Raw genomic sequence first — 15,365 nt, 5'->3', positions numbered from 1 at the left:
CCGTTAAAAAGATAAACAACAGCCATTTATCACTCTCCTATCACATCCCAGCACCCCGTACAGGAAAATTAGCAACGAAAATCTAACACCGAGTCGCAAAGTGAGATCATGGAGACAGGTCCCAACAGCTCGGTCACACAGCTTGGATTGAGGCGTGTCTTAAAAGAGGAGAGAGAGAGAGAGACAAAAAGAGTGGGCGAATGGATGAGTGCGATGGAGACAGCAATAGAGAGAGATGTGATGATATGCATAAGCAGTTATGTAAATATTAACAGATACAATCTCGAATCAGCAGGTGGCAGTAAAGAATAGCCATGTACACTGCAACTTCGGGGAGTCTAGAGATAGTTGTCGTAATGAATAATCACATTTGTAATAGCTCTTGGATAATTCGAGAATAGTAATTTAATAGTTAGTGGTTTTAGTAGTTTTCACGTTGTGATCTGATCCACATTATTGTTAATCAATAAACATTCAACTAGTCACAAACTAGACATTCTCTAGTGCACTATTTCCTTCCTGCCAAGCACTAAAGCGTAACATGGTACCAGGATTGGGGATCTAAGGATCTGAAAGTCCAAAGACCAAGGTAACACAGAGGAAAGGAAAAAATTCTACTAACCACGAAGAGCATTGACAGAATACAGCTCAATGCACTACTAGTCATCAAAATCGGTGATGGGTGGTTTTAAGACACCCCACCAGCTTCAAGTTACTGGTAATTTAGATGCGAATTGGCGTGCTTTTAAACAGCAATCCACATTTTACGTGGCAACTCTAGGTCTTCAGACACAGCCTGATAAATGGAGACCAGCGTTGCTGCTCACTGCAGCAGGTCCACAGGTGATTGAAATCTTTAATACCTTCACGTTTGATAGCGAAGCAACTAAGAAAAATGTTGACAAAATCAGAAAAAAATTTGATCGACACTGCACACCTAAAAAGAATGAAACTTTTGAACGGTGCATTTTTTGAACGTGCCCACAACAGGCAGGCAAATCGTTGGACAACTTCCTAACAGATTTGAGGTTGAAGGCTCAAACATGTACCTTTGAAACTTTGCAAGCATCCATGATCCGAGATCAGATTGTGTTCGGCATAAGCAATGACAAAAGTTTATGAAAGATTGTTGAGGTAGAATGAACTCCAGTTCGACGATGCCATTAAAATTTGCCAGCGAGCTAGCTGCACAGCAGATTAGTACCTTAAACCTAAGAAACTTTGGCGCAAAAATCAAAGATGCTGCCGACACCATTGATGTTGTGACTCACCCAAAGGCAAAACGTGGGCTCAACAGCGGCGGCCATTTTAAACGATTACCCCATGCCACCATTTTGTGCAAATGATGCAGCAACAGGCATTTGCAAAGGCAATGTCCAGCTTTCGGATAAGTGTGTGCTGAATGCAAAGGCAAGAATCACTTTGCAAATCAGTGCTTTTCGAATAGAAAATAGGGGTGCACAAGTCAATAAATGTTGTTGATGATATAAATCTGGAAGACATCTTTTATCGATGTTGTATCTAGCGAAGACAGGTTTTATAAATCAAAGCAAACTGAAAAGTCTTTGAAGCAAATCTACAGTAATAGTAATGAAATTATGATTGTTCATAAAGATTTACATAGAATTTACAGTGCAGAAGGAAGCCATTCAGTCTGCACCGACTCTTGGAAAGAGCACCCACCCAAGGTCAATACCTCCACCCTATCCCCATAACCTAGTAACCCCACCCAACACTAAGGGCAATTTTGGACACTAAGGGCAATCTATCCTGGCCAATCCACCTGACCTGCACATCTTTGGACTGTGGGAGGAAACCGGAGCACCCAGAGGAAACCCACGCACACACAGGGAGGATGTGCAGACTCCGCACAGACAGTGACCCAAGCCGGAATTGAACCTGGGACCCTGGAGCTGTGAAGCGATTGTACTATCCACAATGCTACCGTGCTGCCCACTCAAGATGACTGGACAGTTTCTCTAATGATTAATCAAGCATTAGTCAATGTTAAACAGGACAGGGGAGCGAGAGCTAATCTTATAAGTCTGTCATATATTCAAGAAATGAAAGTTAAACCAAAAATCTTGAACAAATCAATACTTTTAAAAGATTATAATGGTAAATGAATCAAAATTCATAAAGTAAAATTTTCGACTGTGGAAACAGATCATGAATCACTACTGGGTGTGGAAGCCTGTGAAGTACTTGAATGTACAGAGAGTATTCAGAACTGACTGCTTTAACCACACACAGTACATCATTAAAGCGTTTCCAGAAATATTCCAAGGATTCAGAGTTTTGCCATTCACTTATCGGATCCAGCTGAAAAAGAATGCACAACCCATTATACATGCTCCAAGGTGACTACCAGCACCATTAAAGAATCGGCAGAAGGATGAACTGGAGACGATGAAAAATCTGGGGGTGATAAAAAAATTGAAGAGCCAACGGATTGGGTGAACTCCATGCTGAACGCGAAGAAACAAAACAATGACTTGAGAATCTGCATGAATCCTAAAGACCTCAACTTAAATATAAAGTGAGAATTGCAAAACGAGAAGCGATTACATGTGAGATGTCAGGAGCGACATGCTTCAGCAAACTAGATGTATCGCAGGGTTTTTGGCAACTCAAGTTGGATAAGGAGAGCACAAAGGAGTGCACCTTCAATACTCCATTCGGGAGATACTGTTTTCTCAGAATGCCATTTGGCATTATTTCAGCATCTGAAATTTTTCAGAGGGAAATAGAACACGTTGAAGAAGGAATTCCACATGTTAGAGTGTACGTAGACAATATCATCGTTTGGGGTTCAATAAAAGAAGAACACAATGACAGGCCCATTAAAGTATTAACAAGCATAAAAGAAATGGTCTCAGGTTAAATAATGGCGGTTTGGTGTTGAAGAGATTACATTTTTGGAGACAAGTTGTCTGCTCGAGGTGTACAACATGCCACGTCAAACAGACAAAAAAGGAGTTCTCAGGTTTCTAGGTGAAATTAAATGAAAATCGCTCATTGTCACAAGTCGGCTTCAAATGAAGTTACTGTGAAAAGCCCTGAGTCGCCACATTCCAACGCCTGTTCGGGGAGGCTGGTACAGAAATTGAACCCACGCTACTGGCCTGCCTTGGTCTGCTTTAAAAGCCAGCTATTTAGCCCAGTGGGCTAAACCAGCCCTTATGATAAATTTCACAGGTAAATTAATTCCGAATTTATCAGCAAAAATGACATGCTGACGAGAAATAATCAAAAAGTTTGAAAGGCATGAGGAAGAGTTTGAAACAGATCATAGACCGCGAGTAGCAATTTAAAGAAAAACTTGAATCAGATGTCACCGCGAATACGGAGAATGATGATGAAACTCCAGAGGTACGACTTCAATCTTAGTTATATTCCAGGAAAACATATCATAGTTGCTGAGCTACAGATATGGTGGAAGAACGATGTATGGATGAAGATGTCCAAGTACACTTAAACCTTAGAACATAGAACATAGAACATACAGTGCAGAAGGAGGCCATTCGGCCCATCGAGTCTGCACCAACCCATTTAAGACCTCACTTCCCCCTATCCCCATAACCCAGTAACCCCTTCCTAACCTTTTTGGTCACGAAGGGCATTTTATCATGGCCAATCCACCTAACCTGCATGTCTTTGGACTGTGGGAGGAAACCGGAGCACTCGGAGGAAACCCACGCAGACACGGGGAGAACGTGCAGACGCCACACAGACATTGACCCAATGGGGAATCGAACCTGGGACACTGGCGCTGTGAAGCCACCATGCTACCCACTTGTGCTACCGTGCTGCCCCAAATTTAGAGTACCCAATTCTTTTTTTCCAATTAAGGGGCAATTTAGAGTGGCCAATCCACCTTGCCGGCACATCTTTGGGTTGTGGAGGCAAAACCCACGCAAACACAGGGAGAATGTGCAAACCCCACATGGACAGTGACCCAGAGCTGGGATCGAACCTGGGACCTAGGCGCTATGAGGCAGCTGGGCTAACCCACTGCGCCACCACGCTGCCTCTAAAGTGTCTCTTGTGCCAGAGACACTTCCAGTGTCTGACGCGAAATCAAACTTGGTCAAATAAGAAACCAAGATGGATAAAATGCTACAAAGGATCATAAAAAACTCTAGTGAGGGATGGCTAAAAGGATCCTGTTCCAAATATTACAACATTCGAGCGGAGCTAAGTGCAGCCAATGTGTTCTTACTCAGACAAAACATTATCATCATATCGCAATCTCCATGATCCATGATTCTACAGAAGATTCATGACAGCCACTTAGGCATTCAAAAATGCAAACGAAAAGCATAAAATATGGCATACAGACCAGGTATCAATCATGGACCTGAAGATCTGGGATAAAGCCAATAATATATTTATTTTGCATTTTGTAGATTTAGCAACCAGACTTAGTCAATCAACGATTGTATGAAGTAAAGAAAAGAGAGTAATTCTGGATCAAATCGTGGAAAAATGGATAGGGACAGGAATGGGCAGACTGGCAAAATTCCTTACAGAGAATGGGGGAAAATTTGCTAATGATGAGTTTAGGGATATGTGTGAAAACGTGAATATCACAGTTATGAATACGGCTGAGGAAAGCCCATTTAGTAATGGTGTGTGTGAAAGAAACTATGTGGTAATAGATGACATGCACCGGAAAATTTTGGCAGATAGACCAAACTGCAAGCTAAATTCAGCTTTAGCATGGGCGGTACATGCAAAGAATTCATTGCAGATGGTTGGGGGCTATAGCCCCTATCAAGTAGTGTTTGGGAGAAATCCTAAAATTCCGTCCATTTTAGATGACCAGTCTCCAGCTTGAGAAGGGACTACAATTAGCTCTGCCTTTGCTGAGGATTTAAATGCAATACCTAGCAGTAGAAACGCTTTTTTGGAAGCAGAAGTCTCTGAATTTGAGGCATAATGTACGGCCACCATATACCATTTTTGAGCAAGGAGACATAGTATCTATAAGAAAGACAATTTTAATGAATGGAAAGGCCCAGGAAACATCATAGGCATAGATGGAAAAATGATTATTTTTGCAACATGGCAATCAATCTCTTAGGGTACATTCATCAAGGATAATGGATACAGATTACAAATTTTCAAATTTAGACAGAGCAGACAGACATGACGAGGCACCATGGTCATCAGGTATGCATGTATTCCAGAAGTATGAGGACCAGTTAACTGATATAGACAGGGTTTCTGTAGAGGAACACAACACTTCTGATGATTTAGAACAGGCCATTTTTCCGAAAGGACAACTGCCAAAAGTTGGTACAAAAGTGACATACTTTCCTGAAGGGTCTAGTCAATGGAAGGATGCAACTGTTATTAGTAGAGCAGGGAAGGCCACTGGAAAGTATAAACATTGGTTGAATGTACAGCATTCAGGGGAGGGTGTCAAGGCAATGGATTGGGAAAACAAAGTTCAAAAATGGAGGACACAAAAGCACATGACAAGTTCAGATAGTACATCGGATAGTGATGAGGTCTGCAGGAAAAGGTCGAGAACTATTGAAAGGACATCCCACAGCAGAAGGGAAGGATCAAGCAGTAGCAGTACAGAATGAGATACCAGGCAGGAGAGGGGCCGTAGTTTATCAAGATCTCGGAACAGGAGTAAGACTACGAATACTAATAGGAGTAGTAGCCCACATGCATGTGAAATTTTGGTGGCTTCCAATAAGTTAGATGAAAAAGTTATCAAAGATGCCAAACAGCAAGAACTGCACAGTTGGAATGAATTTGGGGTATACACGGAAGTACCGGATAGGGGACAAACAGCTCTTTCTCACAGATGGATGCACAGAAAAGGTTCTTCCAGATGGAACTTGTAAGGCAAAGGCCAGGCTTGTGGCAAGGGGATTTGAAGAAAACTTAGAAGATCAGGATTTAAGGATAGATTCACCTACGGCAGTAAAGGTTATTTTAAAGTTCTTCTTGGCTCTATTAGCCACAAAGGCATGGGAATGCAAATCTATAGATAAAAAAGCTGCCTTCTTGTAGGGGCATCAGCTCCAGAGAGACATTTTTCTCCGTAATCCTAAAGAGGCAGCTAACACAGAAGGGGTACTCTGGAAGTTGAATAAATGTGTATTTGGATTAAATGATGCGTCTGGAGACTGGTATTTTTCGGTAAGCTCAGTTTTCTTAAAGTTAGGCTGTTGCCAGTTGAAAGCAGATCCGGCAATGTTTTACTGGCACTATAAAGGAAATTTTTCTTGCATCTTTATGATGCATGTCAGTGATTTTTTTGTGGGGTGGGACTAGTGATTTCGAAGCTATTGTAATCTCTGTAATTGTAATTTGAGGAAAGAATTCAGGGTTGGAAGTCAGGCTTCCGGTGCATTTAAATATATTGGACTGGAAATCGGACAGACTAAGTTCAGGGCAACTTTACGTCAGCAACCTTATTTGGAAAGCATCAGCCAATAGCAATTAGGCATGGCCGGGTTTCACAAAAAACCGCAATGGTTTCAAAGATAGAATAAGAGCAACTGCGAAGTTTAATTGGGCAACTGAATTGGTTAGGTAGACAGACTAGACCGGACGTGAGTTTTGATGTCTTAGAGTTGAGTACAAAAATGAATGATACCAAAGTGGAAGACATAATAAGAGCAAATAAAGCGTTGGAGAAACTAAAAATGCAGGAGTGTGTTTTGAGGTTCCCTGTTTTAGGTGACCTTAGACACTTGAAACTCATAGTTTATAGTGATGCATCGTATGCAAAGTTTTGTGATGGGGTTTCAAGCACAGGAGGTTTTATAATTTTCCTTTTGGGGAACAATGGTAAATGTTGCCCTCTTGTGTGTGAAACAAAGAAAATTAGGAGAGTGGTCAAATACACTTTGGCTGCTGAGACGTTAAGCCTTGTAGAGGCGTTGGATATGGCCTTTTATATATCTCAGATATTGACAGAAATTTGGAGGTTAGGGGATTTGGATGTCACATTGACAATAAATCCCTGTGGGAAAATGTGTAATCTACAAAAAAGTGTTACTGAAAAATAGTTAAGGATAGACATTGCAAGTTTGAAGCAGATGTTGGAAAGAAGGGAAATAGCAAAAATTAAATTGGTTGACAGTAGCTACCAATTGTCAGACTGTTTTACAAAAAGAGGGGCGAGCTCACAGAAACGTTTGGATATTGTTAATGAAGGGCACCTGTTTCTGTGACTGTTTTCTTTTCTTCCAAAAATGAAAAAAAAAGAAGGGGGGAAATTGCATGTGTGTTTGAGTTTCTTGTAATTTTGTTTTTACCTAATTATTTTTTTCTCCAAGGAACGGGAGACTGTAAAGTAATGGGTTAAGAGACATTCCAATTAGTTGTCTCATTTTATGTTAAGTATCCAATAATTGACACTGATATGTAAAGGGACTTCAGGTGGCCTTTGTGTCAGTTGATGTGATGTTAGAGTGTTGTGCAGAGTCTCTTGAAGTAAATTAAAGGTGTTTGTGGAAAAGGAGCATAACCTTTGACTCTTTATACAACAGTAGCTAAACGTCTAACAATTTGGACAACATACTAGATTTCCTGCTTCTAATTGCTGTTCAGTGATCCTCGCTGAAACGTGCACCTGGTTGTCAAATGACAATTGAATAGCAAAAAAAAAAATCTCGCAACTGTCAAGCTGATGCACCCTTGTCCTTTTAGTGAACTGATGACACGGTGGTTGGCGCTGTTGCTTCGCGGCGCTAGGGTCCCAGGTTCGATTCCCGGCTTGGGTCTGTGCGGAGTCCGCATGTTCTCCTTGTGTCTGCGCAGATTTCCACCGGTTGCTCCGGTTTTCTCCCACAAGTCCCGAAAGACGTGCTGTTAGATAATTTGGAAATTCTGAATTCTCCCTGTGTACCTGAACCGGTGCCGGAATGTGGCGACTAGGGGATTTGCACAGTAATTTCACTGCAGTGTTAATGTAAGCCGACTTGTGACAATAAAGATTATTATTATTTAGAGAAGGGAGGGAAGTAGTGGTCTGGAGGAGGTTACAGAGATAGTAAAGGTGCCAATATGATGTGACACAATCTGGCGAATATAGAAGGCTTGGGGTTGATTTGCGTGATTTATTTACGATGTAAATGTGAACAGACATTTGGGGAGTGAAAATGATTCCCAGTGTAAATCTCAATATGGGTGAAGCAGTGAATCCCATCCAACTTCACCATGTCCTTCCGCTGGACTGTCCTAAAGCATCATGACCTCTGCCCTCACTCTCAAAGGATGACTAACCTTTGTCCAATGTCACCTCTGGACCTTGGTTATGTTGGGTACTCTGTGAGTTGAAGCTGATCTGAGCATAGGTGGTCTCCGGTTCAGCTACGAGAGAGAGAGAGAGAGAGAGTGAGAAGGTGTGAGGAACGTTAAGTCTTTCTGCTCAGTACGTAGCTGGTATGCAGAGGACACCGACACAGTGACAACACGCACATTCCCGTGACCATCAGATCTGGCACACGCCAAGACATCACAGGAACATAGTCATGGGCATCTCAAACCCGTCTTTAACTGTGATGTGGAGATGCCAGCGTTGGATTGGGGTGGGCACAAGAAGAAACCTTACAACACCAGGTTAAAGTCCAACAGGTTTCTTTCGAATCATTATCTATTGGAGCACAGCTCTTTCCGCAGGTGAATGAGCTCATTCATTCAGTGAAGAAGCTGCGCTCTGAAAGTTGGTGATTCAGAACAAACCTGTTGGTCTTTAAGTGTTGTAAGATTTCTTACTGTGCCTTCCTTTACCAGCCACGGATAGTTGACACATAATTGTTACTTAGTAAAGACTTAACTCACATCTATGCCACCTCTCCCAGAAAGGTAACTAAGGTGTAACATACACTTAACTCAGGTGCAACAGACAGGAGTCAGAGACACTTAACAAAGATGTAACAGACATGTAACTAAGGTGTAACATGCACAAAATCTGCCTCTTAAGACAGACATACGATGTCAGTAGCTGACCTGCTGTACGGATCGTAGACCTCTTAGAGCATGCAGCAAAATTCAGCTCTGAATACGCGAAATCAGACTGACCTAAGACAAATAAAGAGACACTAAACATTGTTTAAACAGATAAATACAGAATAAACCTTCCTCTACACTGTCTCCATCAAACACTTGTCATGTGAGAGTACATTTAAGAAATGGGTGCTTCTGAAATGTAGCTTTAAGAAATGCGTGGTTATCAGTGATGTCAGAGTGTGGGTGGAGCTGTGGGTGGAGCAGGGCTGTCTGTCAGCGTTTTACTTTTGTTTTGAACAGGTTGCAGGGTGTGTTTTAGTTTCGTTTTCAGAGCTATGTAGCTGCAGTCACAGCCAGAAGGTGCATGAATCTCTCTCTGTAATCTAAAGACTATAAACCGATCCTGGTGATTTAAAAGTAATAACAGTAGTGATTTTAACCTGATGTGCTTCTGGTAAACGGTGTTTTAAGTCTTATGGATGTTAAAAGGAAAGCTTACGGATTATTTAGTGTTGTATTCTTTGGGGTAGTATAATGGGTGCTAAGATGTTCACTGTATGTTTTGAAAAGGTTAACTTGAGTTCATAGAATAAACATTCTTTTGTTTTAAAAAATACTTTTACCATTTCTTCTGTACCACACCTGTAGAGTGGGCCGTGTGCTCCCCATACCACAATCTATTAATATTTGTGGGTCAGGTGAACTCCATGATACACTTTGGGGTTCTCGAAACCCTGGCCCATAACAAATTCCCAGGACATCAATGCCACGGGGTTAGATGCAGAGTAAAGCTCCTTCTACACTGTCCCGATCAAACACTCTCAGGTAGAGCACAGGGTTATATACAGAGCAAATCTCCCTCTTCACTGTCTCTATGAAACACTCCCAGGACATGTACAGCATGGGGTGAAACGAGAGTAAATCACCCTACACTGTCTCATCAAACACTCCGAGGACAGGTACAGCACGGGGTTAGATACAGAGTAAAGCTCCCTCTACACTGTCCCCCTCAAACACTCCCAGGACAGGTAAAGCACGGGGTTAGATACAGAGTAAAGCTCCCGCTACACTGTCCCCATCAAACACTCCCAGGACAGGTACAGCACGGGGTTAGATACAGAGTAAAGCTCCCCCTACACTGTCCCCATCCAACACTCCCAGGGCAGGTACAGCACGGGGTTAGATACAGAGTAAAGCTCCCTCTACACTGTCCCCATCCAACACTCCCAGGGCAGGTACAGCACGGGGTTAGATACAGAGTAAAGCTCCCTCTACACTGTCCCCCTCAAACACTCCCAGGACAGGTAAAGCACAGGGTTAGATACAGAGTAAAGCTCCCGCTACACTGTCCCCATCCAACAATCCCAGGACAGGTAAAACACGGGGTTAGATACAGAGTAAAGCTCCCTCTACACTGTCCCCATCCAACACTCCCAGGGCCGGTACAGCACGGGGTTAGAAAGAGAGTAAAGCTCACTCTACACTGTCTCCATCAAACACTCCCAGGACAGGTACAGAGGGAGCTTTACTCTGTATCTAACATCATGCCGCACATGTCCTGGCAGAGTTTACGAGGAAAGTGTAGAGGGAGCTTCACTCAGTATCTAATTCCATGCTGTACCTGCCTGGGAGTGTTTGATAAGGACAGTTAGAGGGATTAGATACAGAGTAAAACTCTCTCTACACTGTCCCCATCCCACACTCCCAGGCAGGTACAGCATGGAATTAGGTACTGAGTGAAGCTCCCTCTACACTTTCCTCTTAAAGACTCTCGACTGGACCCTCTCGACCAGGGGGTCAGACTTATGGCTCCTCACGTGTTTTCAGAGGAGTACAGGCCCAGGTGTTGTCAGCCAGGTCGGAAGCCAGACCCCGGAGGTGGATTTCCTATGGAAAACAAATAGGCAGTCATAAGGGGTCTCGTTCGCGGCCATGCAAAGGAATGACTTAATGGAGTGGAGCGCGTCGGGGTAGAACTCCTGCCAGCAGGAAACTGGGAGACTCCTAGACCGTCGGGCCAGGAGGACGGCCTTCCAGACCGTCGCGTTCTTCCTCTCCACCTGCCCGTTTCCCCAGGGGTTATAACTGGTAGTCCTGCTCGAGGCAATGCCCTTACCGAGCAGGTACTGACGGAGTTCGTCGCTCATAAACGAGGATCCCCGGTCATTGTGGATGTAAGTGGGGAAACCGAACAAGGTGAAGATACTATGTAGGGCCTTCATGACGGTGGCTGCGGTCATGTCAGGACAAGGGATTGCAAAGGGGAAGCGGGAGAACTTGGCAACGACGTTGAGAAAATATACGTTGCAGTTGGTAGAAGGGAGGGGCTTTTTGAAGTTGATGCTGAGGCGCTCGAAGGGTCGGGATGCCTTCACCAGGTGGGCCTTATCCGGTCGATAGCAGTGCGGCTTACACTCCGCGCAGATTTGGCAGTCCCTGGTCATGGCCCTGACCTCCTCAGTGGGGTAGGGCAGGTTGTGGGCGACCCCCGGGTGACAGAGGTCGTTGTGGATGGCCCGGAGTCGGTTATCTCGGGGGGCTCATTGAGTTTCACAGGAGGATACACGATATCGTAATTATAGGTGGAGAGTTCGATCCTCCACCTCAAGATTTTATCATTCTTGATCCTGCCCCACTGTGTATTATCGAACATGAAGGCTACCGACCATTGGTCAGTGACGAGGGTGAACCTCCTACCAGCGAGGTAGTGCCTCCAGTGCCATACAGCTTCCACAATGGCTTGAGCTTCTTTTTCGACTGAGGAGTTTTGAATCTCAGAGGCGTTGAGGATACGGGAGAAAGGCCTTCCCGCCTGATTAAGGGCGAGGGCGACCGTAGCCACATCGCTCTCCACCGAGCGCATCACGGCCTTGGCAATATCTGCCTTGATGCGACTGACGGTCTGGTGGGCCTCAGCCGCCAGTGGGAAGATGGTGGCCTTTGATCAGTGGGTGGGCTTTGTCCGCATAGTTGGTGACCCACTAGGCATAATACGAAAATAACCCGAGGCACCTTTTCAGGGCCTTGGGGCAGTGGGGGATGCGGTCGGGGTCGGGCCCTAGGACTCCGTTTTCCACAACATAGCCGAGGATGGCTAGTCTGGTTGTGCGGAAAATGCATTTCTCCTTGTTATAAGTGAGGTTGAGGGCTTGAGTGGTCTGGAGAAACCTCTGAAGGTTGGCGTCGTGGTCCTGCTGATCCTGCAGATGGTGACGTTGTCCAAGTACAGAAATATGGCCCACAGCCCGTACCGGTCCACCATTCGGTCCATCATTCTTTGGAAGACCGAGACCCCGTTGGTGACGCCGAAGGGGACCCGGAGGAAGTGGAAGACGCGGCTGTCTGACTCAAAGGCCGTGTAGTGGCGATACTCCGGAGGGATATGGAGCTGGTTGTATGCGGACTTCAGATCCACCATGGAGAACACCCGGTAGTGCGCGATTTGATTCACCATGTCTGCTATCCGAGGGAGGGGGTACGCATTGAGATGCGTGTACCAGTTTATGGTTTGGCTGTAGTCTACAACCATCTGGATCTTTTCCCCGGTCCTGAAGGCCACCACCTGAGCTCTCCAGGGACTATTCCTGGCCTCAATGATCCTCCCCCTCAAAAGCCGCTGGACCTCCGACTTGATCAAAGTCCTGTCCTGGATTCTGTACCGCCTGCTCCTGGTGGCGACGGGTTTACAGTCGGCGGTGTGGTTTGCGAAGAGCGGGGGAGAGTCGACCTTTAGGGTCACGAGGCTACATAAGGTGAGAGGGGGTAGGGGCCCTCCGAACTTTAGGGTCAGTCTCCTGAGGTTGCACTGGAAATCCAGTCCCAACAGGAGAGGAGCGCAGAGATTGGAGCGGACATATAGTTTAAAATTGGCGTACGCGGCACCCTGTATCACGAGGTACGGGACACAGTACCCCCGTATCTGCACTGAATGCGATCCGGAAGCAAGGGAGATTGTTTCGAAGACAGTGGAAATTTGTAGAGAACAGCGCCTTACCGTGTCTGGATGTACAAAGCTCTCTGTGCTCATGGAGTCAAACAGGGCAGGGGGTTTCGTGCCCATTGACCTGGACGGTCATCATCGAGTTCCTGAGGTGCTTGGGGCGTGACTGGTCGAGGGTGACCGCGCCGAGTTGCGGGTAGCTGGCGTGGTTGGAGGTGGTGGGGTGGTTCCAAGATGGCTGCCCTGTCGGTTGCACGTGTCGGGCGGCGATGAAGATGGCAGCCAAGATGGCGGCCTCCATGAGTCGCACGTGTTGGGTAGAGTCAAAGATGGCTGCCCCCACGGACAGCATGAGGCAGATGACGCGTCTGGAGGGGCCGGTGCTGGCAGGCACGCAGCCACGCTGCGGGGTCTGCGGGCCTGTAGTCTGAAAATCGGGCCTGTGATTTAGAGGTTTTGGATCTGGCCAGGCAAACTTTGGCAAAGTGTCCTTTCCTGCCGCAGTCGCTACAGGTCGCGTTCTGAGCCGGACAACGCTGCCTGCGGTGCTGGTGCTGGCCGCACAAATAGCAGAGGAGCCCCCCGGGTTGGGCGGGAGGCCGCGCGGTACAGGCCTGGGGCACCCTTTGGTTGGTGTGTCCAAGAGGGGATCGCGTGGTAGGAGGGGAAAGCATTGAGGCTCTGAAATGCTACTTCTAGAGAGGTGGCTAGTTTTACCGTCTTCTAGGTCGAGGGCGCCCTTTTCGAGCAGGCGCTGTCTGACATAGTTGGACCGGACCCCAGCTACATAGGCGTCCCGGATGGCGAGTTCCATGTGTTGTGAGGCCGTGACGGCCTTGTAGTTGCAGCTTCGCGCGAGTACTTTCAGGTCGCGTAGGTACTCCTCCAGCGATTCCCCGGGGCGTTGGTGGCGAGTGGTGAGGAGATGCCGCGCGAACACTTCGTTCACCGGCCTGACGTATTGCCTTTTCAGGATCGCGACCGCGTCTGCGTACGTGGTCGCTTCCTCGATTTGCATGGAGATTCTGTGGCTCACCCAGGCGTGGAGGAGACTCAGTTTCCATTCCTCAGTGCTGGAGGGTGAGGAGGAAGCAGCAAGGTAGGCCAGCGGAGCCAGTTCGAAAAAATCCCTTTAGCTTCAGCGGCCTGTGGGTCGAGTTCCAGTCGATCAGGTTTGAGGGCTGCTTCCATCGCGATGTTGTAGCTGATTAAATTGATGCGACCATTAATTCACACGAGACGGAGAGTTGAAGTGAACAATGGTTTTAATCAGCTAGAACTGTGCCTGCCTGCAACTGCTCTGTACTGAGTGCCGCCTACAGGGCAGCAGATCTATATATCTCCCCAGAGGGGGCGGAGGTAGGGGCAGAGCCCACAAGGTCACCAACATGATACAATGTAATGTAATGTAATACAATGGTCCATAGGTGGAGCCCACAAGGGCACCAAAATAGTACAATGTAATGCAATACAGTGGTGAATGGTCGCAGCAATACAGTCACCACACAGAATAGAGCTCCCTCTACATTTTCCCCATTGAACACTCCGAGACTAGGTGCAGCACGGGGTTATACACAGAGTAAAGCTCCCTCTACACTGCCCCCATCAAATATTCCTAGGACAGGTATGAACAGGGTAAGATACAGAATAAATCTCGCTCTACACTGTCCCCATCAAACACTCACAGGACAGGTACAGCACGGGGTTAGGTACAGAGTAAAGGTCCCTCTATACTGTTCTGATCAAACTGTCCTCTCTCCCTCTCTCTGTCCCTCTCTCTATCTGTCTTTCCCTTTGTCTCTCTCTCTCTCTCACTCTATTTCTCTTTCACTCTCACTCCTTCCCTCTCTTTTAGTATCTTCCTCTGTTGAAAAGTTGGTCTTCTCTGCATTGGATGTTGTTGTGTTGTTGCTAATGTTTCTCATATTGATGTTGTCGCTGTTTTTGGTTTGTTCTGAGGGTTTGTCTCTGTCTCACTCCCTTGTCTGTCTCGCTCTCTCCCTCTCTCTCTATTGAAAAGTTTGTCTTACCTTCACTGAGTGTAGGTCTGTCGTTGCTGATGTTTCTTGCATCGTTGTCGCAGTCCATGGTTTGTGCCTGAGGGCTTCTCTCTCCCTGCCTCTGTTTCTCTGTCTTCTCCGTTCCTCTCCTGTCTCCTTCTCATGTCTGTCAGCCTTTCTTCAAACTAACGAACTTACATGACGAAAACTTCCTCAAACTTGTTTCTTCCTCATTTGTTCCTATTCGCACAGCTACTTCTGCTGAGATCAGGGTAAGAGGCTGTTTGTACTGACTCCAGGAACAGCAGCCTATGTCTCTCTCTCACGCTCTGTCTCTGTCTCTGTTTCTTTCCCCCTCGCTCATTCTCTGTCTCTCTCTCTCTCTCCATCTTACAAACTCTCTCTGCCTCTCCCCCCTACTATGGTTGGCATAATCTTCACAA

At 46.0% G+C, this 15,365-nt stretch overlaps 1 protein-coding gene across 1 annotated transcript in view; it reads right to left on the bottom strand.

Annotated features, from left to right (window-relative positions):
- Nucleotides 1–15,112, bottom strand: part of LOC119951024 (CD209 antigen-like protein E) — a 39,986-nt gene extending 24,874 nt beyond the window's left edge. The window contains exons 1-2 of the mRNA XM_038774058.1: nucleotides 14,953–15,112; nucleotides 8,257–8,343 (exon numbers count right to left, since the gene is read on the bottom strand). Coding sequence (XP_038629986.1) covers nucleotides 8,257–8,343; nucleotides 14,953–15,010 — 145 coding nt within the window. The 5' untranslated portion in view covers nucleotides 15,011–15,112. The remainder of the gene's footprint in view (nucleotides 1–8,256; nucleotides 8,344–14,952) is intronic.
- Nucleotides 15,113–15,365: the final 253 nt, after the last annotated feature.

Source organism: Scyliorhinus canicula, chromosome 16 (assembly GCF_902713615.1).
Source record: "Scyliorhinus canicula chromosome 16, sScyCan1.1, whole genome shotgun sequence".
Lineage (NCBI taxonomy): Eukaryota > Metazoa > Chordata > Chondrichthyes > Carcharhiniformes > Scyliorhinidae > Scyliorhinus > Scyliorhinus canicula.
The sequence above is the reverse complement of the archived record's forward strand: the minus strand, read 5'-3'. Positions and strand labels throughout refer to the sequence as shown.